The sequence below is a fragment of the Pezoporus occidentalis genome, unplaced genomic scaffold (genome assembly GCF_034315485.1).
Source record: "Pezoporus occidentalis ecotype Australia unplaced genomic scaffold, CSIRO_AGI_Poc_V1 ctg179, whole genome shotgun sequence".
Lineage (NCBI taxonomy): Eukaryota > Metazoa > Chordata > Aves > Psittaciformes > Psittacidae > Pezoporus > Pezoporus occidentalis.
This window is the reverse complement of record NW_026913629.1, coordinates 480,778-507,633: the sequence shown is the minus strand read 5'-3', so window position 1 is coordinate 507,633 and position 26,856 is coordinate 480,778. Positions and strand designations below refer to the sequence as shown.

General features: G+C 55.3%; 1 protein-coding gene across 2 annotated transcripts; it reads left to right on the top strand.

Annotated features, from left to right (window-relative positions):
- On the top strand, window positions 1-23,224 carry SH2B2 (SH2B adaptor protein 2). 2 transcript variants are annotated; one of them, XM_062614907.1, is made up of 9 exons: window positions 1-48; window positions 9,887-10,774; window positions 13,799-13,900; window positions 17,603-17,694; window positions 19,684-19,775; window positions 20,302-20,478; window positions 20,592-20,785; window positions 21,483-21,654; window positions 22,075-23,224. In XM_062614907.1, the coding sequence occupies exons 2-9, from the start codon at window positions 9,914-9,916 to the stop codon at window positions 22,386-22,388; spliced, it is 2,004 nt and encodes a 667-aa protein (XP_062470891.1). In that variant the 5' UTR covers window positions 1-48; window positions 9,887-9,913; the 3' UTR covers window positions 22,389-23,224. The 2 variants fall into 2 exon arrangements, with proteins under 2 accessions (XP_062470891.1, XP_062470892.1); XM_062614908.1 differs by lacking the exon at window positions 1-48 and adding an exon at window positions 883-1,007.
- Window positions 23,225-26,856: the final 3,632 nt, after the last annotated feature.

Sequence of the window (26,856 nt, the reverse complement as noted above, 5' to 3'; positions counted from 1 at the left end):
GCGGGGCAGAGCCGGGCCGGGAGCAGCGAGCGGCGAGCGCCGGGCCGGGTGAGCGCATCCCAGCGGGACCGGATGGCGGCGGGGGCCGGGGGTGGGGGGGAGGCCCCTTGAGTTCCCGGTTGTTCCCTCCCATCTCCGCCGCTGCCGGTCCGTGGAGGGGGGGGTCCCCGCTTGCATGGGGAGAACGCGGAGCGCCCACACCCCCCCCCCCCCCTCCTTCCGCCTCCCGGCTCTGCAGCGCGGCGGGGCTGCCCCGAGCCCCCCCCCCATCTCCTCCTTTATCTCCCCGCCGTGTCGCGGCCCCGGCTGGTTCCTGCCCCGCTCCCGGTGCGCATCGGCGCTGCTCCAGCCGGCCGAGACCCGGGGGGGGGGGCTGCGCTGCGGCGGGGGCAGATGCGGTGCGGGGTGGAGGGGGGTTGGAGCGGAACTCGGCGGGTCCCGGCGCGGTGCGGGGCCGGGGGGGATGCTCTGGATGGGGGTGAACGGGGTTAATCCTTGTTGTTTGCTCGGGCTGCGCATGGGGGTTGTGGGCCGGGTTGGGGGGGTCTGCGAGGGCTGCACCCACACCCCACACCCCCGTCCCGTCGTCCCCCCCCCCCCCTCCAGTCTGGTCCTGGCAAGGGCAGAGCCCCTGTTTCCATGGGGCTGCGGGGACACCCGTGGGGGGAACTGCGGGTCCTGAGCTTCCCGTAGCCCTGGGAGGCTGCGTGCATCATGTGAAGGCCTTGGGAAAGCAGAAGGACTTTCTCCATGGTCCTTCTGCTTATTTCTAGTTTCTGCTGAAGGGGATGCTGAGGCTGACGTGCCACAGAACTGGGGCTTAGGGGTGAGGTGTCCCTGGGGATGATCATGCATGCTTTGCCTTACAGCCGCCCCCCCCTTCCCCCCCGAGTTGCTGTGGTCCCTCGTTCCGGTGTAGAAGTTCATCAGTTGAAGTTATGTGCTTGACCTGGAAGGACTGCGCTGCCGGCACCTTGAGGACCCTGTGAACTGGAAAGGGAGAGGAGGTAAAACTGCTCTGTAGTCCTAAAACCCCTGGGAGGCCCTGCCACTGCTCCTGTGAGGGGATGAGGAGCAGCGGAGGGAACTGGGGGTGGTTAGCCTGGAGAGAAGGAGGTTCAGGGGGACCTTATCACGCTCTAAAACTGCCTGAAAGGAGGTTGTAGTGAGGTGGGGTCTGTCTTCTCTCCCGTGCTATAGGTAATAAGACAAGAAATGGCCTCAAGTTGCACCAGGGGAGGTTTGGACTCGGTATTAGGAAGAATATCCTCCCCAAAAGGGTTGATGGGCACTGGCACAGGCTGCCCAGGGCAGTGATGGAGTCACCTCCCTGGAGGTATTTAACAGACGTGTAGATGTGACACTGAGGGACATGGGTTAGTGCTGGAGTTGGCAGTGCTGGGGTAACGATTGGGCTCAATGATCTGGGAGGTCTTTTCCAATCTTAACAATTCTCTGATTATTCAAACCTCCCCTGCATGGGGATTTTTGGTTTGGTGTGTTGGGAGAGGCATGGAGAAGGACCATGGTTGCAATGCTGGGCATCTGGGGCAGTGCTTCTTAATGCGAACAGTGCCCCTAAACTGCCCAGGCTCTTCTGAAACGCTTTGTTTTCCTACCCTGGGGCCTTTGGCCATTATGCTTGCAGTTACAGGTGGTTGTTGCTGCCAGGAGATGTGCTTGGATGGGATCGTGAGTGTGAAATCCCCTCTTGAGTTCCTCTGTTGCTTCACAGTGCCTCTCCATTGCTGTAACGCTGCAGTGCAGCCCAGGGTGGCTGTTGAATAACTGTCTCCTAAAAAAGTTGCATAATTCTTGCAGAGATGCTTCATCCTGTTGATGTGCTTTTGGGAAGGGTGGGAGTTTGCCTCCCGGTGTTTGGTGTCACCCAATGCAAGGGGACCGTTCTTGTGCCATCGAGTGGGACAAGTCAGTCCTGGGGGCTGCAGGATGGAGCCTCCTCTGCCTTGCTCTGGATGAGGCTTTTGGGTTAAAATTGCTGCCTTCTTTGAGTATAAGCTCGTTGGTTGGCCCAGGGGTGCTGTGGTTGCTTGACTGCTTCTCTTGACCATCAGGTCTGTCCCCTCCTCTGGACAGGTTCAAGCACATTTCATGCACCCTCATGGCAGGGTTGTCTTGTCCAGCCTCCTCTTGTCCTTCCTCCTTGGAGCTAAATCACCGTCTCCTCCAGATGAGGATGTTGCTGGGTAGTGCCCTTCCTCTTCCTCCTCCTCTTCTTCCTGGGGCAGGCAGAGAAACCTGATGATGGTTGCACATCTGGACCTGCTGAATCAGGCTGGCGGGGATGCCCCGGGGCAGCGCTGCCTTCCCTGCTCTTCTCCAGCCCAAAGGCCAGCAGAGCTGCTCCTGGCAGCTCTCCCCTCCTGGTGCCCCCACGTGTTGGTGCCCTCGCTTGCCCTTGGCAGCTTTCCCTGCCCATGGATGCCGGTGAGGTGGTGGGATAAGGGTTGGAGGCTTGTGCCTGGCTCAGTGCTCCGCTTCCTTGTGTGAGCAGAGGGAAACTGGGAACCCTGCCACTGCAGGGAGCACCCGGTGTGCCCCCTGACTCCCAGGAATTACAGGTTTGAATCCCATCTGGCTCCATCACAGCAGAGAGGAGGACAGGTTAACCCTAAAGGGAAAACTGCATCCCAGACCTGACTTTGGGGAAAGGGAAAACCTAAATGGCTTGGAGAATCTGCTTGCTGGGTGCAGGGTCAGGCTTGGGGCAAGGCTTGACTGGAGCCCTGCATCCATCCACAGATGCTTGCTGTGCTTCGGAAGGCAGGAGCAGGTCCATTCCCTGCTGTGTCAAGTCTTGGCAGCATTTGGCACACAAGACCCTGGGGCAGGAGAGGGGCTGTGGTGGCATTTCAGCAGGGCAGGGTCCTGTGGGAGCTTCAAGAAAGAGGCAGAGAAGTCAGATACAGCCTCTAAATCCCTCCCATGAGGTCACGGCCACCACGCTGGGTACAAAGCGCTGCTTGCTTGGGAGCAAAGGGAGCAGGGATGCTTGAAGCTGACTCTCCAGCCAGGGAAGGCAGCCGTAACAGGGTGTTTTGGCATCATCTGGTTGGGATGAGGGGTTCCAAAGCCCACTGGAATTTGTATGAGGTGTTTTGCTTAATACACCACTTAAGCAATTAGCAACGACTGTAGCAGTCCTGGGTAAGAACTGAATTTCCCCAGCTCAGATATCATTAGGCAGCAGTTTAACTCTGTTTGCAGGCGTGTATGAGGCACGATGTGTATGGGGAATTCCATCTGCAAATACAAAAACACAATAAGAAAATTCCATACGGACATATGTAACTTCATCCCATGTTTAGTATAATAAGAGAAAACCAGTCTTGGGGGGTTCTCTGCCATAAGGAAGGGGAGATCCTCGGCAGTGAGCCAGGATGGAGGCACACAGTGATGGCAATGCCATATGGGCATCCTGCACTGACCTATGCAGCTCACTCCCCATGAACACCCCTCCATGACATAGCAAATCTCCAGGGCAAGGGTAATCTCTTTAAAAGAGCTTGCACTTGTTTTGGGAACTGCAGTTGGGGTTATACTGAGGGGCTTTTCCTTGAGTTTCAAATACATCCAGGGTGGTGAGTGAGCAGCTAAACCTCCCATTATATGGCACATCTAGCTCTGGGAAGGGATCACCCTGAAGTACCAGGGGTGGTGTGTGAGCAGCTAAAATGTCCTGTTATTTGGCACATTTGAGCCCAGGAAGGGTCCATCCCAACGTACCAGGTCAGTGGTTAACACATAACGTGTGTGCATGACACCCTGCACCCCGCTGCGGTGCGGTCCAGCCTGGAGGTGGATGCGCATCTAGTTTTACACGGATGGGAAGCCGAGAGGAGGGTTTTGTTGTGGGCTGAGGGGCGGAAGGAAACATAGGCTTAGCGAGGGAAATGTGAGATTGCTTGGTTGGGGACAGGGCTTCGGCCGCTCCTCCTGGGAGGCTCTGCTATTGTGGTGGTTAAAAATAGACTTTGGACTGGTTAGACTGTTCTGTGGGAAGCTCCCCAGCTGGACATGGGCAGGTGAGGGAAAGGACGAGAGCCTCTGGCTTCCTTCATCAACAGCTTTATTTCATTTTAAGTTAGTTTTATATTCTCAACAAATACCCAGCTTTTCTTTTGGGGTTAAGAGAGTGTCTTTGCTTTGTTTCCAGCTACAACACACTGCCTCTAAGCCCCGGGCTACGTTCATGATGCCCCGCCGTAGCGATGCTTCGCACTGCATCCTGGGGTGGGAGGTTGGTACCGCTTGGGTACCACACCGGTGTACCCGGATCAGCGGCAGTGCTAAGTGGCCTGGGCGATGCTGCAGCCCTGCCCATGGGCTGGCAGCGTGGCTCCCTGCAAGCTGGATGGAATTACTCAGGGAAGAGATTATCTAAGATCCAGTGGATCTTGTCTATGAAGTTGTCTTTGTTTTCCAGCAGCTGTCAGCATGGGAGGTAGAATGTACACTGGGGGTGGGTTTTGGAGGGGAGGGAGGGGAAAAAACACTGTGATATAAAGTTGGTCAGAACAGTGGGAAACGGAGAAAACCTCAGGTTTTGCTGGGGGACTGTCCTGGGCCTGGCAGGCTGGGTGCCTATGGGACAGAACTGTGTCTGTGTCCCCTCTGCAGCACCCAGGGGTCCCAGCTAGGTGCAGTGCCATGGGCTGGGGCCTTGCTCAGTAAGTCAGTGGCAGGATCTGGAGCTGAGCTGAGGACACAGCCCCCAAAGCCTGCTTTGTTTACAGGAGCACTGGTTCCTGCAGGGCTGGCATCAGGATGCAGAGCTGTGGGGAGACCGTTGTCTGTGCAAGATGGGGGAAAAAAATGTCATTTCTTGCCCATTTTCTCTTTGGAAGTCATCTCTTTTCAGTGCCTCTGCCCCAAAACACTGGCCTGGAAAATGGCCATGAAACGCTGCTGGGTGCTTTGGGGGCATCTGTTTTGAGAGCTGGTCTGGCTAATGCTGTGGCTGGGGGAATCCTCATTGACCTGAGAAGCCTTTTCACTCCAGACAAATGTCTTCTGGGCTGCAGGTGCCAGGAGGACCCTGCAGTGCATCTGGGCAGGGAGTAAAAGCAGGTATTTAATAGGGGATTGGTTCAGGGAAAGTGGTTTGACCATGGAATTTGAGCCCAAAATGCTGTTCAATGAATATTTTAGTGGGATGGAGAGTAAATGAGAGGAACAAAGATTGTTTCCATTTCTATCCGGTTCAGACAGCTGGTCTGATTTAAGCTCTATAGGGTATAAATAGAGCAACAAGGAGTGCAGAGAGCAACCAACTTCTCCCACCCTGGGGCTGTGGTGAGGATGGTAAGTGTGCCTGGAGGGATGTGTAACGCGCGTAGAGACAGATAACTTTTGCATTCTTGCCTTATGGCTTTCGCTTCCTTAGCTCAGCCTCTGTGTGTGGTTAAAGCTCTGATGGGCCTTGAGGGCTGAGACCCTTCCCAGCCTCTCATGGTGGCAAAGGAAGCCTCTGGGAGGAGGTTGCTTGGTCTTTGCGTGCCTCAGGTGTCTGCTGTGGAAAGGGGGGGGGGGGGGTAAATCAGCTCCATGGCCAATGCATCCTCCATCCCTTTGGGCTTGCACTATAGCAGCAGAGACGATGCTCTCGCCTTCCTTCTGCCATCAGCTCCAAGCCCCACATGCTGCTCGCTCTGCTCCACCATCCCCAAGGGCAGTCCCCATCCTGGCTTTAGCTGTTTCCCAGCGCAGGCAGGAGCCAGGCTCCCTTGTGAGCTGCCAGCAGGGACCTGCCTGCCAGAAGCATCACCTCACAGCCCAGCTTTGCTCCGGGACCGGCTCGTGACTCGGGGATCTCCCCTGGCCCAGCACACTTGGGTCAGGCGCTTTGCTGGGGGGAGCAGGTGCCTGGGTTTCCTCACTCCATTCCCATGGGATCGCCAGCCGGGGCTTTGAGTGGCATCGATCTTGCTGGAAGCCGAGCAGTTTGTTGGACTGGAGCAGCTGGATTGGAGCTGGAACCTCCTTCCCCCTGAGCCAGGCTCTTCCCTCCTCTCCTGCCTTGGCCCTGGGAGCTCTCCCGCTCAGGTACGGATGGAGGGATGCAGGGATGGAGGGATGCGGGCTAGACTCTCATAACCTCCATCCAATTGTATTTTCCCCCTTGAATTTCAGACCGCTGTGGCGCAGCCTGCCTGCACCAGGCAGAAGGGGAACATCTCTTTATTAGGGTTGTTTCCTTAAATAAAGCCCTGGGAGCAAGTGCTGGGCTGGCTGTTCTGGCTATCCCATGACTAGCATTGCGCATTCGGGTTATTAACACCTCGTTCCTCCCCACATCTCTGGTTCAGCAAATCCCGGGGCCTTTGTCATCACTCCCTGATTCCTGCTTCATCAGAGGCTCTCATTTCAGCCTGGGTTTCCCCATGGCCAATCCCCAGAAATCCTTTTTTTCCTTCCTATTTAAACCTTTCCCAAATGACAGCAGCTGCAGAGCTCTGCCCTTTGAGGTGTTTGGGGACTCGTGCAGGTGGGTCAGGAGCCCATCACCAGCCTTAAGTCTCGGTTGCCAGTCTGTGGCTTCCCTCTGACAACAAACCTCCTCATTTTATATATCCCTGTGCCTGTCCTTGCATGTAACCCAGACCAGGGACTCAAGGCTGTGTCCCCTGTGCCAGTTCCAGAGCCAGCAGATAGCACCTCCAAAGGGATCTGGCTCCTCTGGGAGCACACTGCAACCCTCAATAAGCTGGGTTGGGAGCGGATGGCCCTTCCTTTATGAAAAGCAATCCTAGATCTGCTGCTTATTTCCATCCTGAGCCTGTTTTCATCTCGCTTCCACCGCTCTGCCCGGGATGCTGTCTGGGGCATGATAAGTTATTTCAAGAAGTGGGGCAGTGCTGTCGGTATGAAGGGGAGTGCAGGCACCGAGATTAAAGGTAAATCTATACAGATAATTGGGAGCCTGCTTCTGCATGAATCAGGTGGTGATGGCTCTGTGGTCCCGGGGGGGCTGCCTCCGGGCATCCCCCATACTCCTGGCCTCTGCTGTTGGGTCCCTGCGCAGGGGGCTTGTGGACCTGCTGTGGGCAGGGTGATGGAGGCACAGCACAGGGCTGGTAATCCCCACCGCCGCCTCCTCAGACCTGCCAGATGTCTTTCCTCTAGGCTTCAGTTTTATAAATTGGCCTTTTAAAGTCTGTCATCCCCATGCAGATGAAAGGAAGATGCTGTGACATCTCTGTGTGCGTGTGTCTGAGCCTGGCTGCAGTGCCTGGATGGTGAGGGCTTTTTGTTTGGGTTTTATCTGGTTTTGAAGTGCCTTTTTTATCATCTTCCTTTTTGCCCTTAATCTCCCAGTCTGTTGCATCTTGCCTTCCCTGGTTTTGGGCAGGCAAGGCCTGCTCCATAGCACAGGTCCTCTCTGGAGACATGGATGGGGGGAAGTGTTCTCCCCTCATCTGCAGGGGTGACACCAGCAAAGCCCTGGGGCTTAACACCCCAGGCAGAGCTGAACTGCTCCCTTCTGGCAGATGCAATTAAACCCATCGCCATAGGGCTTCCTCTTTCCTCACCAAGTCCCTTGCTGCTCTTTTCCCTTTGTACCCTTTCCCCATCCCTTGCTCTTGCTCTGCCTGCTTGGATCACCAGCAGGACATTCCTTTTCACCTCCCTTTTCTCCTGGCCCATGGCTCGGTGCTGGGGCAGCTCCTGGGCTGGTGGCAAGGAGCTGGGGCTGTGGATTTTAAAGGTGAAGGGCAGTAGCCACTGCCTCCAAAAGCTGTGTCTTTAAATTCTCTCCTTGGTGATGGATGGATGAGGAGGAATTGCATTTGCTCGATGGGGAACAAATAGCTTTGCATTTTTCTGTTGCTTTCCTCCTGCCTCCTGGGGAAATTGAGACACTGCTCCTAAACTGCAGGGATGTTTGGTTTTTATCCCAGCTGGCACGGATCCCTGCGAGCAGGGCTGCTCAGGTCTCAGGGAAAGCCCTGCAATGCTGGGGACAGCCTTGCCAGGGATTTCTGCCGGGGACTGGTGACAGCACTGTGGGATACAAGGGGGCAGTGATCACCCTGTGTGTGCCCTGTCCTCGCTGCCTCCCTGGCACAGCCAGGGTGCTGAGCAGCATCCCTGTCTCAAAGGCGGGAAGATGCCGTGCATGGGGAGCAGAGATGCTGCTGAGGGGAAAGCTGTGTGGTCCTTACAAGACAGCAGAGAAGCCGAGCTCCCCGGCTCTGCCTCTCGAGCAGCTCAGGGTTTCTCTTTCAAGCAAGTGCTTTTGTTCTCTGTGTTTCTCCATTTGAGGGGGCTTGAGAGCCACTTCCAGGGTGGAGGTGCTCCCGGAGAGCTCAGGTGTTCCGTGCTGGCGGGTCAGGAAGCGTCTTGTCTCCATAGGGATGTGCTGGGGAAATAACAACGGGCTCCTGGCTCTGCATCGCAGTCTTCAGGGCTCAGTCCCAGCCGGGGCCTGGATCACAAGGAGCGGGTTAGCTCTGTCCCCAGTGCCCACCCTGATCCCATGGCTTGTGCAGTTCATCCGAGCAGTGATTAATTCTTGGCCATGTAAGCTGCTGGCGGGTTACTGCACGTGATTTACTGGCAGGGTAATCCCTCGCCAGCAAAAGAGCTGCTCTGGGAATGGAGAACAGCAAAATCCCTTCAGCTTCTGTTGGGTTGTGGTGGCTTTCTTTTCTCCTGTACCCTACCTACTCACTGGCCTTGGCCAAGGACCTGTCCCCGGGTTATCCGTAACACCATGGTGCTCAGCAGGGAGGGTGAGGAGCAGGGGCTGAGCTCCTCTGCGGCTCAGCTTGGTCTGATGGAGATGTGACCAGACAGGGAGGACTTGGCCGTGGCAGGGGGACACAAGAGCAGCGCCTGCCCCAGCTGAGATGAAGAGGCTCCGGGCTATAAAGCCTGGGAATGAGCAGTTCTGGCAGAGCCACCCAAAGCAGCAAGATCCGTGTCTCCTCTAATGAGCCCCTTAAAGAAAGAGGCTCATTAAAACTGATGTGGCAAAGGATCAGAGCAGAAACGGGCACGGAGAAAGGGAAGGACTGGCTGCTGGGTGTGGAGGGGAGGGTGCAGCCCTGTGTGCTCGTGTGGGTGCTGCTGAGACACCCAGTGCTCCCTCATCCCATGCCCAGGCAAAACACACAGGCGAGATTAATCCTGCTGGTGAATCCCTCAGGGCTGCTCCGGTTGGGGACTCCTTAGTGGTTTTATGAGAAATCAATACTGCTTTTGCATGGTCATAATCGTAAAATAAGTACAATTTATGGCTGCTGCCAGGGCCAAGCGTTTTTCCTGGTGTACGAGGTGGAGAGGGAATGACACAAAAACACTTTCCCACAGCGTTTCTCTTTGCACCAGGGCTGCCAACCTGCTCTTACAAAGGCCCTGGAGCACAAGTGTGATGGGGAACGGCTGAGGGACCGGGGGGGGCTCAGTCTGGGGAAGAGAAGGCTCAGGGGGGACCTTATCGCTCTCTATAACAATCTGAAAGGAGGGTGTAGTGATTTGGGGTCAGTCTCTTTTCCCAAGTAACAAGCGACAGGATAGGAAGAAATTTCCTCAGGCTGCACCAGGGCAGGTTTAGATGGAGCTGAGGAACAATTCCTGCCCCAAAGGGTGCTCAGACATTGGAACAGGCTGCCCAGGGCAGGGCTGCAGTCACCGTCCCTGCAAGTGTTCACACCCCATGGAGACAAGGCCCTCAGTGCCATGGGTCAGTGGTGGCCTTGGCAGTGCTGGGGAATGGTTGGATTTAAGATCCTCATTCCTTGATGATCTTAAAGCTGTTTTCCAACCCAATTGATTCTATGGTTCTACCCCCACGGGGGGGGAACACCCTGTTTGGGGCAGGCTGCCCATGCCCATGCTGACGCTGTCCCTTGCCCCGCAGCCCGCTGGCAGGTGGAATGGGGCAGCCATGAACGGCGATGCCCTGTGCCAGGAGCCCTCCTCCCCGCTCCCCGACTGGAGGGAGTTCTGCGAGCTGCACGCGCAGGCGGCCGCCGTCGACTTCGCCCAGAAGTTCTGCCAGTTCCTGAAGGAGAACCCTCACTACGACACCCCCGGCGCAGAGGCTTCCTTCTCCCACCATTTCGCCGCCAACTTCTTGGACATCTTCAGCCTGGAGGTCAGCCGGGTGTTCGTGTCCGACTCGCCCACCAAATACCACATCGTGCCCTTCGTGGGGCTGCAGAACTGCCACGTCCCTTACGGGCGCGAGGTCGCGCCGAGGAAGGAGGAGACGTCCACGGAGTCACTGGACAGCATGGATGCCCCGCTGGGTGCTGGCCGGTACCTGAGCCCGGCACAGCAGGTACAGGCACGCAAGGTGTCCTCCTACGGCCAGTCCCGCAGCTCGGAGGATGTCTCCATCCACGCTGCCGCCAAGCCCAAGTTCAAGAAAGGCTTCTCCTTGAGGAACATGAGCTTGTGCGTGGTGGATGGCATGAAGGAGATGTGGCACCGCAAGTCCTCTCCGGAGCCGGGCGCCGAGGCTGCTCCCGGTGGCCGGAGAGCAGAGAGGGAGCCGTGGCCGGCTGGGGGCAAGGAGCCCGGTGACCCCCGGGAGAAATGGACCCACAAGCTGCGCCTGTCCAAGGTGCCCTCCTCCAAGGTGGAGCTGGTGGACATCCAGAGGGAGGGGACGCTGCGCTACATGGTGGCCGATGACACGAACTGTGTGGGGAGCTCGCAGTGGCAGAAGTGCCGCCTCCTGCTGCGGAAAGCGGTGAAGGTGGAAGGAGAGAGGTTCCTCCTCGAGTTTTATGTCCCTCCAAAGGTGAGTCCTGGCTTTTCTCCGCTCTTCTTCTGAGCCATTCAAGCAGCACTTGGGCTTTGCTGGAGGTTTCCACTGCTGAGCTGGGATGGCTGGGTACCGTGAGGTTGAGATGTGAATGGATGGGACAGCATGGTTGAAACCCATCCAACCTGCAAGCCCCAATTGCTGCTGTTCACCACTTGAGCCCCCTCCTTCCCCACAGCCCTTGGGAGAGATGCTGAAACCTCTGCCTGGTCCTTTGTTCCCCAAGTATCTTGGTGGAAAACCTCATTCCCCCATTGAGACATGGGGTGTCCAGGCCATCCAGAGACTTCCTTCTCTTCCCAACTTGTTGCAGAGATATGTGATTGAGCAATGGCTCCTGCAACAGCAGCATGGCTGGGATCACTGCCTGGGCTTTATGCTTTAGATCTCGGAGGGTCACTAGCCCACTTTCTGAAAGCAGGTTTGGGTTTTGGTTTCCTTTCAAATATAATAATTCATTTGGAATAATTTTGCACCTGCAAGGTCTCCCCATGCTTCTGGTGATGGAGAAAGACACCAGTGATGCCCTCTGGGGCTGGAACATCACTACCATGGGTAGGGTTTGCAGCTCTCATCCCATACAGTCCCAGCTACATACCCTCCTGTGCAGAGAAACACTTATTATTACTATTATTATTACTACCCATAGTATCACTTTTTCTTGGCTGCATCTGTTGTTCTGTAACTTCAATGAAAGCTTCAAAAGCAGGAGCTGGCGCATCCTTGGCGCATCCTCCCTCTCCTTCTCACATGCATCCTTCCCTGCATGCGATGCAGGGAAACATTGTCCCTGTTTTCCTGGGGGAAGGGCTGAGTGATGAAGCAGTGCGCTCAAGAGATGTGGGTTATGAGACCTTCAGTCTCCTCTTTTGCCTTCCCTCCTTCTCCCGGGCTGAGCGAAGGGATGTGTTGCACTGCCTGTGCTAACGCAGTGATTGCGCCTTGTCTGCGCTGTGTGTTCTCCTCTCTGAAGAGCACAGGGCAAATAATGAGCTGTTCCCTGGGGCTTTACTGGCTGTATGTGCTGGTAATGAAATCTCCAGCTATTTAAGTACCTAGGGAAGAAAAACCTCATTTACTTCATCTTCTCCAGGACTTTCCCCACTTGCCTTTCAGCCCCTGGTAGCAAAGCTGGGCCAACATGAGCCCTCATGCCAGGCATGCACCAGGGGCTGCTGCTCCATGGGTCTCTGTGCTCTAAACCCCAGTAACCCTTGGTTTGGTAGAGGAATGCAGCCATACATATGGATGGCATCAGCATTTTCTGTTTTCTGAAGCCAAGATGAACCTTCGTGCTGGTGGTGTTAGTTGGTGCCTCTCACCTATTCATTACATCTTCCCTGATAAAATACAAACATGAGTTTAAACTGAAGTGCATCCCTCTAAAGAGCAGCTCAGCACTGGTATGGGTGATGTGCATCACTGGTAGCTGGCTCTGGGCTTAATCAGCCCAGGGACTGCACTAGATCCACCTGGAAGGAAACCACTGTGTCCATGGCACGATGCACGGAGGATCTGGTGAACCAGTGTATCAGCTGGTCCAAAGGGACGATGCACTCAGGGTAAAATGGAACAGCTTCTGCCCTTAAAACATTTGAGAGAGTGCTGAGAGAGGAATTTCTTTCTTAAGTGATTCTTGATTTGCCTCTAAAAATCCATTTTGAAATGATTTTATGGCAACTTTTATGAACGTTGTCTGCTCTTCTGTTACAGTCACACCCTGCCTTGCTTTACAGCTTTCCCCCCTCATCCCATCTTGCTTTCCATCTGGCAAACGATTCAGCTGTAAAAGTGGCACCAGTCTGGCACAGCTGGAGGAAAACAGCTTTTTTGCTTCAGCAGCCCCACAGCCTTGTTTTTGTTTAGGCCCTACAAAAACTATGCTCATCCCTTTTAAACCTTTAAAGGGAAGAGCCCTCCAGGAGAAGACCCTTTTCTGGCTCCCGGTGAATTAACACCCTGTTTTGTTCTCTTTCAAAGCAGCTGCCTCCTCCTTTCTGACCCTCTCCCATGCAAACACCAAGATGGAAAAACTCCCCAGGGCAGGATGAGCCTGGAGGCAGCACTGGGGCCCCGGGGCTGGTGGAAACGAGACATCCCAGAGGGGAAAAAGCAGTTCCTGTTCTGTCTCTTAGATTTGTTTATCTTCCCCCCCCAAAATGGGAACTGAACACAGCGTTGGTAACCTGCACCCACCCCCTGCACTCAGTGCACCAAGTGCACGTTTCAGTGACTATATCACATCTCTGCTTCCCACAGCTGTGATGCTCCAAATCCCAGAGTCCTGAATCCTGGAGCCCCGGAGGGTCCCGGACCTGGGAAGCAGCTCCAAGAGCTCCTTTGGGGGGAACTGTTATAATTAAAGCAAATATCTGGGGAATTTGTGGCTCAGCAGAGTGGGAGGCACCGGGTCCTGCCCCCGCATTGAGGCTGCAGCGGGTGCGGGGGGCCCTTGGGGAAATTCACTTGTCTTTCTTTAATGTAATTAATTACCTTTATTAAAATAATTAATGACACTCGCCTGTGTTGCTCAGGCTGCTGCATTATGGCTTCTCTGTTGAAATGCCACTCCTGTGCTGGATAAACCGGGTGTCTTCCTGGGCTGCTTTCCATATAGGAAGCATCCCCCATCAGATAACACAGCTCTCTCACAGGATATCTCCATAGGGAGAGGGCTTAAAAAGGAGAGGAATAAATGGTCTTGGCAGAGCTGGCGGATCAGCCTGCGCTGGAGAAAGGGGGAGGTTTGGCAGTTAAATGCACTAACCTCACTGTCTGCCACTGGGCCTCCTCTTGGCTTCATTCAAAGAGCTTGGAATTCGTTAGGGAAATCAATGCTTTCCCCCCTGCTGCGTAATAACTGTGCAGGCTGAGGCGTGAGCTTGCCTCCAAGAGCCACATCGTGTCGTCCCCCAGGACACTTTGATTCAATTGAGTGACTTTTTCTTATTATTTATTGATTTCTTTTAATTATTTTCCTTTTGTTTTTATTTTTCCCAGGCTTCCAAGCCCAAGGTGAGCATCCCGCTGTCGGCCATCATCGAGGTCCGCACCACCATGCCGCTGGAGATGCCCGACAAAGACAACACCTTCGTCCTAAAGGTGAGAGCAGGGTGGCAGTGGTGTGTTATCCCGATAGGAACACCATCTGTGCCTGCATCCAGCCCCCACTGCAGGGATACTCTGTCCCCAAGGGGATCGTTGTCTTGGCTTTCAGAGCTGCGATGCTTACAGCACTAATGGTCCCCATGGGATTCCTGCCTTCCCTCCCTGTGTTGTGTCCCCCTCAAATGATGCAGCCTCCACCTGATGCCTGGGTATTTTGGGATCAAGCTGTTTGTCTGGCTTTTACCATGGGGTTTTGCTTCTCCATGTCACCAGGAGATGGGTTAAATCAGTGTCCAGAGACAACCTGCAAAGGAAAACACCCTTTGGTGTGGCTGCCTGTGGTTTTGTGACTGCTGCTGCCCCAGATTGAACATGGGATGCCCCATGCTGCACATGGTGGCTATTTCTTTGACAAAGAGCAATGGGAATGGCTGTGCAGGGCCACCAAGGCCCTGGGGATCAACCACCCCACGTAGGTCTGGGGCATGAGCAGAATGTGGAAGTCCCTCTGCAGAAAGAGTTTTCCCTATCACACAATTACTGAGCTCAATGCTCCCTCCTGCTCTGCTGGAAGGCAGCAGCCCATCACAGCAAATTGGGGCTGCATTTCAGTGTCCTGGCTCGGGGCATGACATGCCACCATGATGATGGACATGTTGTTAGGGATGGCATTTCTCTCCAGCTAATGAGGCTGTGCCTCCCTGCTCATGCTAATGGACTTGTGCTCTCCATCAGAGCTGTCTGACGTGCACGGCTGGAAACTGGCACATGGATACTGGGGGAGCACAACAGTCTGAGGATTTCTGTCCTACCTCTGCTAAAGAAAACCCCTTTGCCCGATGCTTCTCCCTAAAATCATGTGCCCCCACCACACATTCCTTTGGCAAGTAGCTCTATACCAAACCCAGCTCCTTGCAAAGGTCCCACACCTTCTCCTGGCAGCCTCCTCCAGGACATCCTCCCTGCCCAAGGCTTATTGCTGTTCATCCTCAACCTCTGCTGTGGTCAGTGTCCAGCACGGACATGGAGGCTAATCTAGCTGTTGTCTTCTGTGCTTCAAAGACCAAACTCATGTGTCTGCTCCTCTCCAGACTGACCAGACCAGGGTGGTCCTTGCTTTCCTTGTGGGCTCTGGAGAGAGAATTCCCCAAAGCATTTGTGGTGCCGTGGCCAGCAGCGGATGGGAAGGATTGCTTCCCCTTTGATTGCTTCCCCTTTCTTCTTCCTCTTTTCCCAGCCCAAGTTGATCCAGTTGCTTTCTTGCACGCTGATGATGCTGTTGATTCACACACAGCTTGTGGGCTGGTGTAACCCCTCAGTGCTTTCTGCAGAACTGCTCCAGAGTGGTGGTTCCCCAACCCAAGCGCCCGCAGTGATCAGTGTGCGCCCAGAGCTCGTCTGTGTCCTTGAGCTGGAGGCTGGTTTCAGCTCTTCCTTTCACTGAGCATTTCTCAGCTTTTCCACAAGTTCATTTGAATTCTCACTTCATCTTCCAACACACTCGCAGCGTGGTGTCATCCATGAATTGATTAGGCATCCTTGCTCTGCTTTTGTCCTAATCATTATGGAAGAGCAGCACGCATGAAGAGTCTTTGATGTGAAACGTGAAGGAGCTTCTGAGCGCATCCCTCAGCTTTGACCATTAGCCATCAGTAAACCATTAACCATTGATAACTGCGTTTGGAATACATCAGCTACTCTCAATCATGCTTTCTCAAGCCTCATCCCAGCCGTGTGTTGCTCCCCTGCTTGCTGGTGTGTCACATCAGTGTGACACTGCTTCTCCCCACCCGTGGGGCCATCACAAGCATGAGCAGATGGGTTTGACAGGGTCCTGGCAGATCCCTGCTGGGGGTATTCAGCTCTGGGGTGCTTCCCTGCTGCCTGTGGATGGTTCATTTCTTGTGCTGCTGGAGGCAGGCTCTGGGCTTGTCCTCTTCTCATCTTCTGGAGCCAGACTTGCTCTCTGCACTCCCCCTGCTTACAGCTCTGTGATGGCTTCAGCCATTTCTTTAATTACCCTTGGGAATGCTCCAGACCTCGATGGTCTGGAAGTGCCTGATTTACCAGGTACCCTCCTGCCCCATCCTGGCCAAGGCGCTTGCCCTGCTGTGGGGTTAATTGATGCAATCGATCCTTTGAGCAGCCAGTGCAGCACTGAGCCTTTGCCCTCCCCTCCCAGCTGTCAGCACAGGATTGCTTCTCCCTGTTCCTAACGTCCCTTGTTAGTTATAATTCCTTTTGTGCCCTGGTCCTTCTTGCTGGGACATCTTATTGCCACTCTTTTCCATCCCCCTTTGCTGTCTGGACTCGCAGAGGCAGTGAACCACCCCTCAGTTCCAGGGTACAGATTAGATGGGTAAGAAAGGGATCTGGATGCTGTAGTTTCCCCGCTGCTTTCCCCTTATGGGACTGATCCAAAGCCCAATCTCAACCTTCACATGCGGGTTATGATGGGTGGAAAACCCTCTGCCTTGTTCAGGGAGGTTACACTGCCAAGTTGCCTAAAAATGAGCAGGCAGCCTGTCCCCAGCATGCACCAGACACCAAGCACAGGCAGTTTTTCCATTGCACAAGCAGGCACTTGCAAAACACCCAAGCCCTGCACGTGCTTCACTTGCTGTCATGCTCTGCATGAGAGAGCAGCCCTGTCTCCCACGTCAGCTCCATGCATTGCCCTCAGAAAGACAGAGAGGCTCCTTTGCTCTGATTAAACAAAATGGGGGGAATCTTTGCTGTTTCCTTCCTTCTGTCTGGGGCAGGATCCCCCGTGCACAGCCCCAGGCTGCAGCAGGGGAGCAGGTTGCTGCTCAGCCCTAACCCAGGCACTGGCACTGCTTATTTCCAGGACAGTGATTCAGTTGTTTGTGATTAATTTAATTTGCCAGGAGGCTGTCTCGGCTGGGAATGTGATACCCTCCTGGAATCAGGGCTGCCGCACCAACTCGGGAATGTGATGTAGAAGGGGTCCACAAGGGATGCAGGGAAACCTGCCAGCATCACGCAGCATCGCGTGGCACGGCTTCTGAGCCCCCTGCTTTGTGGCTGATGCAGGGCTTTTGGGTCCCCCCTGGCCCCAGAAAGGCCCAGCTCCTTTGGGCTTGCAATGTTAGGGGCTCTTGTGCATCCTGATGATGGGGTTTAGTATTGTTTTTCCTCAGTTAGAGTGGGTTTTGCTCCCACCCTGCTGCAGTCAGAAATTGGAAGCCTCATGAGCCAGCAGGAAGAGAATATAAGAGGAGAGATTTAAAACTCTTGGGTTTAGGGGTCTGGCAGGATTTGGGGCAGAGAGCAGCATGGCTTCTTCTCTTCCTGTGCAGGTGTAGCTCTTGGGGGGACACTGAGGCACCCCAGAAGCGAGGGATGCTGTCTGTGCTGGTGCCTGGTGCTGTGTGCCCTCGGTGCCATCAGCCAGGGGTGGTTTTGCCATGGAGCCATAAAAACCCTGTGGTACATTTGCTGGTACTGGCAGGTTGGGGATTTTTCTTCAAGCCCCAGCTTTGATCAGGGGTCACCCTTGGACACCCCAAAGCACTTCTATGGTCACCCCTCAGCATCACTTTACTGGGATGAGACAGAGCACTTATCCTCTCCAAGCAACAGGTGAATGTGGGGCTCCGGTTAGGTTATGGGGTGTGCTTTGCCCTGGGGTGGGTGGCAGGACCCCAGCCTGACACTGTCTTGCATTGCCTGCAGGTGGAGAACGGGGCTGAGTACATCCTGGAGACCATCGACTCGCTGCAGAAGCACTCCTGGGTGGCAGATATCCAGGACTGCATCGACCCTGGGTAAGCCTTGTGAGAGGATGGATGGTGCTGGGCAGGGACGGTGCCCGTGCCACCGAGCATGGGTTATTGCCACTGATGCAATTCTTGGTGCTTGGGTCATTGCAGAAAGTCCCTGACACACACCATAGCCGGGAGGCAAAGTCAGCAGCCTGTGGATGTCAGAGGTGCAGCCTCGCAGAGCACTCCCTGCTTGCTCACCCTTTCCTGCTCCACATTGCCTCAGCGCAGCAGAGGCGACTGGGAATAGAGCCCTCAATGTGGGAAGCTCCTAACACCCACCTTCTGAAGCTTTTATACTGTAGCTGAGCTATTTTCCATGTGTGTTTTCCAGTTATCCATAGTATATTTAAGATTCTGCTGGCTTAAACGGGTTATTTGTGTTTTGATCATGGTGCCATTGGCACTGCTATTGGAGTCACAACAGCTTGGCCAAAACTTCTCATCTGCTGCTTCATCAGCCTGTGCAGCAGACTGCATGTTAGGGAGGTTTGTGTGCCTGGTGCTGCTCCCTTCAACGGGCCCAGACACGTCTGGTCCCAGGGAGGCAGGATCAGCCCAAGCTCTGCATGGGCTCTGGGAATCCCTGGTGCTGCCTTTCTTGGCACAGCTTTGGAAGAACAAGGTGTTCAAGCTTGCTTGGGGAGGACCCAGCCACCTCCAGGCTGGCTTTGCCCCCTTCTGCTTGAAAGACACAGTTTGGGCATTATGGGGCCAGCGACCCTGGAAGGCTGCATCCCACAGGGAGGATGCACGGATGCACCCCAGGTCCGTGCTCCTCAGCTCCTTTTGCTGTGTTTCAAACTGGATAACACAAGAAATGACGCTGCTGGTGGAGGCGACGCTGGGAAACATCCCTTGCTTCCCCCGTGCAGGTCTCAGTGCTGGTTTTCCAGCCAGAGCCATGCTCTCCTCACGCTGCTGGCAGCCTCCCAGCCTCTTCTGTTTGCTTAGCACCCAGCGCAGTCCCGCTCTGGCCTCCGGACGTGACTGTAAAGCAAATAATAATGAGCTCCAGAGCAAATACTAATGAGCTGTTTAATCCACCGACACACGCTCGGTGCCAAGAACGATGCCGTGGTCGGCTCCCCATGCTTTTGCCAAGGGCTGGAGCCCATTGATGGCTTTTCTGCACAGCGCTGCTGGTTTTGGTTTCCTTCCTCCCTCCTTGTTTTTAGCCATCTGCAGCTGAATGGCTCCCAGTGGCTGATTCACTTACTGGCCACTCAATAATTCAGCAGCTCCCTCGTGAGCCGTTACCACGAACGCAGCCGCTTCCTCGCTGCCTGTGCCCACGTGGCTGCCGTTCAGCAGGAGCAGCCAAGAGCCGGGATAAAAATAGGCTCTGGAGCAAGCGTGTGGGGTGTTTGCACAAGAAGGGTGCTGAAGTGCACGGGGAGGGTAACTGGGATGCTCTCTGTGGGGCTGCGCTGCTGCGGCTACCCCCTTGCGCTGTCCCCAGTCGCTGTCTCTGTTCCTGCCATGGTTTCTTGATGCCTTTTAGGGATGTAATTCTTGTGGATTCCTAATTCCCTTTATGGAGGGTGAAAGCGAAAGCACCTCGGGTGGAAGTTGGTGGTGGGAGCGTGTGTGTGTGTGTATGTGTATGGATGTCTTCCAAAGCAAAGGCTGAAAGTCAAGGTAATGGATTTCCATTCAAACCAGCCAGGTTGCAGCAAAATACCAGAGCAAGGGCTGACAGGCATGACCCATGTAGTGAGGGCTTTCAAGGGTTTAACCCCTTCCATGCCAGTTTCTGACCCCACAAAAGCCACGTTGTTTGCAAGCTGTTCTGCCCCTTGGTGCTGTGGGGGCTTCTGTCCATGGCAGCCCCTCCAGGAGGATGCAAGGAGCACCAGGATGTGCTCCTGGATCACAGCTGGAATTCTGAACCCCCATTGCATGCCTGTGAGTGGCGGTGCCACGTGTCTGTGTGTGTGTCTGCAGCATGGCAGCCAGCGAGTGACCGTCTGCTCTGTGCTCTGCCCCCAGGGACAGCGGGGACGACATCGAGCTGGCATCCTGCGTGCAGGGAGCCTGTCTGCCGGGCAGGGTGTCCTGCAGCTGCGAGTTCCTGGCTGATGGTAAGGGCCTGCGCAGGGCGGGCATCTCTGGGTGCCAGCTCTGGTTTGGAGGGGACCAAAAGTGAGCGAGCCTGAAGTTGGTGCTGTGGGGATGGATCGTCCTCTGTCCATCGCCTTCCTCACATTTGCCTTTGCCCTGGGGAGCTGGTCCACCCCTGTTGAAGGCATCAATGTTGCCCCTGTGCATCCTGGTATGTGCAGAAAATCAAGTCCCTGGGGTCTTGCAGGCACTGGGGTCTCTGGGTCCCAGCGAGCAGTCTCCCCTTGCACAGCCCCACCTCATCTCTGTACCAAAATCCACCACATCTGTGCCTGCCATACCGGTTGCACCAGGGGAATGACCCCCAGCACAGGCTGAAAGCGAGCTGGGAGCCCCTCAGGCTGTGACCAGAGCCATAACATAGCCCTGAGATGTCCCCAAGAGCCAGAGGTGCTCCAGTGTGGTTGCCTTCAGAGCAGGTCAGCTCCAGCCTTATCCAGTGATGGTGGGTGATGCTGACCCATCCCTCTGCAAACTCCCTTCCAGATGTGCCCAGGCCTCCAGACAGATGTGCCCTGCCCGGGGCTCACACCACCACCACGGCCCCCGCTGTCCCTGCACCCCACAGCCGGGGCAGAGACTCCTTGGGGGAGCTCCTGGCACACGTCCCACTGGAGAGCTTCCTGCAGACACTGGAGTCCTCCCCCAGCGGGCACCTCACAGGTACCGGGATGCGGGATGCGAGCCCAGAGCCTCGCTCTTGGGACTGTGCAGGGGAAGGGGTGGGAGAGGCGATGTCCGGGTGCTCCCTAACCCCCCGCTGTCCCTGCGGCCAGGGGAGGACAGCGAGGCGGAAGCAGAGATCAACCTCTCGGCCTTCCCCTGGTTCCATGGGACGCTGTCACGGATCAAGGCGGCTCAGCTGGTGCTGCTGGGGGGTGCCCGGAGCCACGGCTTGTTTGTCATCCGGCAGAGCGAAACGCGGCCCGGGGAGTACGTGCTCACCTTCAACTTCCAGGGGAAAGCCAAGGTGGGTGTCCTCAATGTCAGCGCCAGCCCTGCCCAGCACCCTGGGCTCCTTCCCACCCTCCTGGGGCTCTGCGAGCAAGTGGAAGCCATATGGTGACCCCAAACACTGCATCCCAACAGGGCATCCTTTGGGACCACTTGCCCTTGTACCCCAAGAGCCCTCTGCACCCTGCCCAGTCCCTTCAGCACTTTCCAGCTGGATCACTGCCTGCTACACAGGCATAAGGTTAAATGCCCCATGGGAGCCTGGCGCATCAACCCCTGCCCTCTTCTTGTCTGCTCCATGTCCTAAAGTACATGGATATGCTATAGAAAGCAGCCCATGTGCAGTTTTCTGCTGGATCCCTTTTCCATCAGTGCACACAGTTGAGGTATAACCTGTCCTGAAGTAGTAGTTCAGGTGGGATGCGGGCTTCCCTAGGCTGTCTCTGTCACTGTGATTGGAGCTGCAGCCCCTCAGCTGCACCCAGCCACCCTTCTCTGACTGCTTCTATATGGTGCTCATCACCAAGAAGGGGACAAACTACTGGGGCTGCAGCAAGTGGGGTTTTGCCGGAAACACCCTGCAGCAGGAGAACACTATGGAAAAAAGCAAGTCCTGTGTAAGGAGCAAATCTCCCTTGGCTGATGGAGGTGGCTCATCTGCTGATTGCAAGGGTGAGCATCACCTTGGCTCACCCCGTCCCCTGCGCTTGCAGCACCTCCGCCTGTCACTGAACGAGAGCGGGCAGTGCCACGTGCAGCACCTCTGGTTCCAGACCATCTTTGACATGCTGCGCCACTTCCACACACACCCCATCCCTCTGGAGTCGGGTGGTGCGGCTGACATCACCCTCCGCAGCTACGTCGTGGCCCAGAGCCCGCTGCCTGGTAGGTGCTGGGGCTGGGCAGGGCCATGGGTGCACGTGGAGGGCTGGGCTGGGGTCTTACGTGGACCTAAAGGGGATTGATCCCTGGGATTTCTCCACTGATCCCTGCCCTAAAGCTGTGCCCGTGCTGGTGTGCGTGGCTTTGACGATACACCAGGATAGATATTATCCCACTGAAGGTGAATGCACAGTGCCTGTGTGTCCCTGGCTGTGGATATCAGTCCCCTGGCTTGGGCAGGAGGGGAGCAGTGGGGTCTGTGGAGCCTGGAGCATCCCGCTCTGCTGGGAGAGGGTGGCCAAGGGCTGGGGAAGGACAGGGTCAAGGATGGAGAGGGTGAGAATGGGAAGGTGCCAGTGAGGGAGAGGGAGGGCCAAGCCCCCAGGCAGCACTGGAGGGGTCAAGCTCCTGTCTCCCTTGCAGACGCTGGCCCCCCACCAGCCCTTGTGTCCCAGCCGCCAGGGTGCCGGCTCGACCTGCCACCTCCACACTACTTCTGCAGCACAGCACCCAGCGGCCCGCCGGCCCCACCGCCTGCCGAAGGGGTGGCTGTGGCCCCCGCTGCCACCGTCCCTGCACCCTACCACCGCCTGGAGGGTGCCCTGGGCCCCCGGAGCCGCAGTGACAGCGTGGAGCGCCGGCCGGAGCCCCCCGCCGCCAGTGCTGAGGACTACCATGATGCTGACAGTGCCCGGAGCCGGACCCGGGCGGTGGAAAACCAGTACTCCTTCTACTGAGCATCCCCATGCCCTGGGGCTGGATGGTGGGGGGGGGAAGCGGGGTACCTGCACCCCTCATTGCTGCACCAGCCTCGCCACCTCCTCCTGCCACCACCGGCGTGTCCTTCTTGCTCCCTGCCACTTCTGGGAGCCGTGTCAGCAGTGGGCAATGTCCCGGCTGGACCTGGTGCCAGCCCCAAGGTTGGGGCAGTGCTGGAGGTTTGGGAGGCTGAAAGTGTCAGTGCCATTTCAGAGCTTGCAGGCTCTTTTCTTTCCCTCTGGTCCAGGAGCTCTGCCAGGGCCAAGCATCCCTGGGGATGCCCATCATGGGAAGGCAGCCCAAAGCTGTGCCAGGCTCCATCCTCCAGCCAAAGGACCTCACACGTTCCCTCTGGTGTGAAAGCCCAGCATGGCCAACATCCCTTCTGGTACCATCACCCCGCAGCCCAGCTGCTGAGGGGCTCTGATGGTTTGGGATGACCGTGGAAATGGCAGATCCCCATGCAGAGGCTTGTCTTGAGTTGTGAGGGTTTATCCAGGCTGGCTTTCAGGCTCCCTCTGGGGCACACGTTTCCCATCCTCTGCCAGGAGAAGGTTTTTTCCAAAGCTTAATGAATTGCATTTGAGGAAGGTTTTTCTGCTGTCCTGCCTCTTCTGTTCCTTTGTTCTTTCTCTCCTTGCTCTACCTTTCTCCTCCTTTCTTCTCTTTCCCTTTCTTCCTCCCTTTCTTCTTTGCTTTTCAAAACCTAAGCTCTCTCCAAGGGCATCAGCTCAACCTTCTGCCTTCTCCCTACCACAGCTAGGCAGTATTTTTCATTGCTTAAGGCAGACCTGGACAAACATGGCAACACCCCTCTTTGCATCAGTTGTTAGTCATTCGGGATGGCTTGGGGTGGTCAGACAGAGGTGAAGGGCAGCCTTGTACTGCAGGCTGGGCTCCTGGGAATGAAAACATTACACATGTGCAGTTAGATGCTATTGAAGGTTGGGGTTCTTCTTGGAGAAATAGAAATACCCAGGAAAAGCAAAAGGAATGGGGCCAGAGCCAGCCAGCCATCGGGACTGCCCTTGCCCATGGCTGAAGTCCCTCCCTGGCAGGTGTAAAACGCTGCCAGTGATGGTTATAGCAGCCCTGGACCAGGCACTGCAGCAATCACTGCTGCTTGGTGGCTTTCTACTCCACCAGTACAGCCAAATGCATCTATAGCAGGAAAAGGAGGTCCCCTGATAGAGATGAGCCTTGGAAGAGAGCATAGAGCCAAAACCTGCTGTGGCATTGGGGTGGTTTTACAGGATGTCTCGTGTGGGGTGGGAGACCCTCCGACAGGGCAGCTTCACTTGCATGTCCTTGGTTTGCCTCACACAGCTTGTCTTGCCCATCACCAGGACTCCTGGCTCCTCACGTGGCTGCCAGGCCTGGGTGGCAATGCCAGCAGGACCTGAGTGAGGTGGATAGGTCTCTAGGTAAAGGCTATCAGTGCAAAGAGAGGTACGAGCCAAAGCCCCTTGAATTTGCCTGTAGTGTTGGGTTGGGTCAGTATTGGTTTTCTAGGTGCCTTCTGTCCTGAGTTAGCAAAGTACTGCAGTCACTTGTCTTTCGCACTTCAAGAGGGCAGGAAAGGCATCTCCAAGGCTTCCTGCCACCTCCTGCAATGTGAGAGCTGCCTTTCTGGCCCATGGGTGTGTGAGATGAGGCCTGGTAGATCTCATTCCTGCAGCAAATGCCTCCTTCTCCCTAAATGCATGGCCCCTTAGAGGGCAGTGGGAGCAGTTTCCTCTGGCAGAGATATTTCATCTTCTTCAGCACAGCTAAACCCAGCTTGGAGGAGCCCATGCAGCATGGAGAGGCCAAATGCTCTTGGTCGATGGGCTTAACATGGACCTGCTTCCTTCACACACGTGGTGAATGAGGGGGGGGGGGGATATATCTGAATGCAGCTCTTGTTCTTCAGTGAGGTCCCAAGGGGCCAGGTAGTTGTGGATGGGAGAACTGCCTTATAGCCCTTCAGATGGTGGCTGCTTTTTTTTCTGCATCACAGGATAGGAAAAGGAGAGGGAAGCAATGATCTGCAAGCAAAACTGTTCATTTGTAAATAGGGAAGAGTCTGGAAGAGTTTACTGTTGTGTAGAATAAATTAATTTTATTTAAAAAAGCCAAAAGGGACTTGTTAAGCAAATGGAGACCTCAAGTTCCAGTTTTAAAATAAAATCACTTGCAAAAAGGACAACACATGAGCTTGGGCCTTTGCTGCTTTGCTACAAGAAGAAGAGAGGGAAGGAGAGGATGCTGTCATGTCGCATGTGTGTACCTCATTGCTACCTCCAGGCAGTTGGGGCTGGGCTCAGGCTGTCTCTGCCTGATGGACTGCACTGAAGGTGGAGGAAGGGGTATTTTGCTCGCTGTTGAGCAAAAGGAGGGGAAGGATGGGCCCAGGCAGTGCAGGGCAGGGTTTCCTCTCCTCCCAGGCTCTGATTTTCCTTTGCTTTGGTGCTGGTCCAAGTTGAAACACCTCCATCCCTGGAGCAGCACATATAATGGTGAATTAGCAGCCCTGGGGCCTGAAGATGGCCCTCCCTTCCCAAAGGCCTGTGCTAGCATCTCTTAACAGCCCAGTTCCTTATAGCATGTGAATCTCCCCTCCAACGCCTTCATCTCAACTCTGCTGTTGTATGTCTTTCTGCTAAGGATCCCGTGGGGAAACAGGGACATTGTCCTAGACTGTACTGTCACAGCTAAGCAGCATGACAGACACGGCTTCCAGACGCAGCTAACACATGGCTTTGGGGGGGTGGAGGGAGCTGCTCAGCTCTGTAAGCAGGCCATGGTTGTGTCATGCTCCATTCACAAAAACATTCCCACCCTAAAGAGTTTCCAGAGCCTGTTTTCCAGTCCTGGAGGGCTCATCCAGTTGGAGATGGGAGGTGACAGCCCTCCTGTATGGACCTCCTCCTTTACTGCCCACAAGGCAGGGACTGAGGGCTGTGCCTGCAGTACAGCTGCTCCTCCTGCATCACCCTGAGCCATTCACACCTCAATGTATTAGCAAAGTGACTAGTTCGAGCATGAGGTTCGCTGGAAAATAAGCTTTCCTTTCCTTTTGCAGGGCTGTGGGAGGGCAGGGGCAGGATGCAACAGCCCTCTGCATCAAACGCAGAGATCTAGTTGTGAATCAAGGGGAAAGCAGCCTGGGGTGTGTGCCAGCAATGCCCTCTGCCCAGAACAAAGCAGGGATGCTGGTGCTGAGCTGCACGCTGCCAGACACCATAGAGGGTATTGTGGCTGTCCATGGCTGCTCCTGCCTGCCTGACATACAGGGTCTTTCTCAGCAAAGGCTTACAGTGCTTCCAGAAGGATCCCTTTAGTAGGAAAACTTCTCAGAATGCCTTTGCTTCAAACACAGGGGATTTTATTTCATATGGATCAGGAAGATGAATTTTGTTGTTTGAGCTATGAGAACACCTCCCTGTTCTAATGAAAATCCTCTGTGCCCAGTAAGCCCAGTCCTGCCCAGACCCCAGCCCAGCACTCTGATTGCATGGGTGTGGTATGTTTGAATAGTCTGATGAAATACCTCCTGGTTTTGTACAACCCAAGTAACAGACTTATCCCCTATCCCCAGAGAGATGTATTTTAAAAGTAATAAGTGCAAAACACATGAAGACTCTGCACCAATTCCTTAGACATGTCGTTTGAGAGTGAGAGGCTCCCAGTTCTCTTTCCCCACACCGTGTGCGTGGGCTCTGTTGGATGACAGGCAGCTGCCTGTTGTTTCCCAGGGCTGTGAGCTGCCACTGGCACAAGCCATGGTTTGGGCAGGAGAATCAAGATGCCCAACTGCTCCCTGCAGCCCTGGGGCTGTCACAGTGTTTGTGGGCATGGCTGCCATTCTGCCTTCCTGCTGTAGGGGTGGGCACAAGAGGGCTGAGACCTGGCTGCTCATCATTCACACCTCTGCTTTGGGAAGCTGTGTTTGGAGAGGTGGCCACGACAGCAAGGAGGAAGAAACAGGGTGACTTATTACAGGTTAGTGAGCTAAAGTGGCCCATGTTGTGCTCAGGACTCAGCAGAGCAGAGGGGAGAGGAAACTCAAATCGATTTGCAGCAACTCTGCTTCTAAAACCCGTTCTGCAGTGACTGAGAGGGGACAGGGACACGTACCTGCCCCAGCCTCTGCAAATGGACCTGGTGTCTCCCTGGTAGGAGCTGAGTACAGGCTGGCACTGTCTGGTTTGTGTCCTGGTGAGCTGAAGAGGACCCAAGTCTGGAAGAGCTCTGGGCACAGGAGCTCGTGAGCTGCCAGCCAGCATAGGGAAAGCTGCTTGCATTGCTTCAGCCAGGGCTCCAACTGCAAGGATGCCTTCCAGGGCCAGCCCGGCCAGCTGGGAACTCAGCCAACACTAAATTCACACCATTCTTTTACAAATCAGGCTGGTAAGACAAACACGAGGCATAAACTGCTGTGATTTCCATAGCAACCTCAGCAGA

Excerpts from the sequence above, each read along its gene's own strand:
- SH2B2 (XM_062614907.1), top strand. The coding sequence starts at position 9,914 with ATGAACGGCGATGCCCTGTGCCAGGAGCCCTCCTCCCCGCTCCCCGAC. Across the intron at positions 20,786-21,482 it reads ACTTCCAGGGGAAAGCCAAG|CACCTCCGCCTGTCACTGAA; the intron begins GTGGGTGTCCTC and ends CTGCGCTTGCAG. Across the intron at positions 21,655-22,074 it reads GGCCCAGAGCCCGCTGCCTG|ACGCTGGCCCCCCACCAGCC; the intron begins GTAGGTGCTGGG and ends TCTCCCTTGCAG.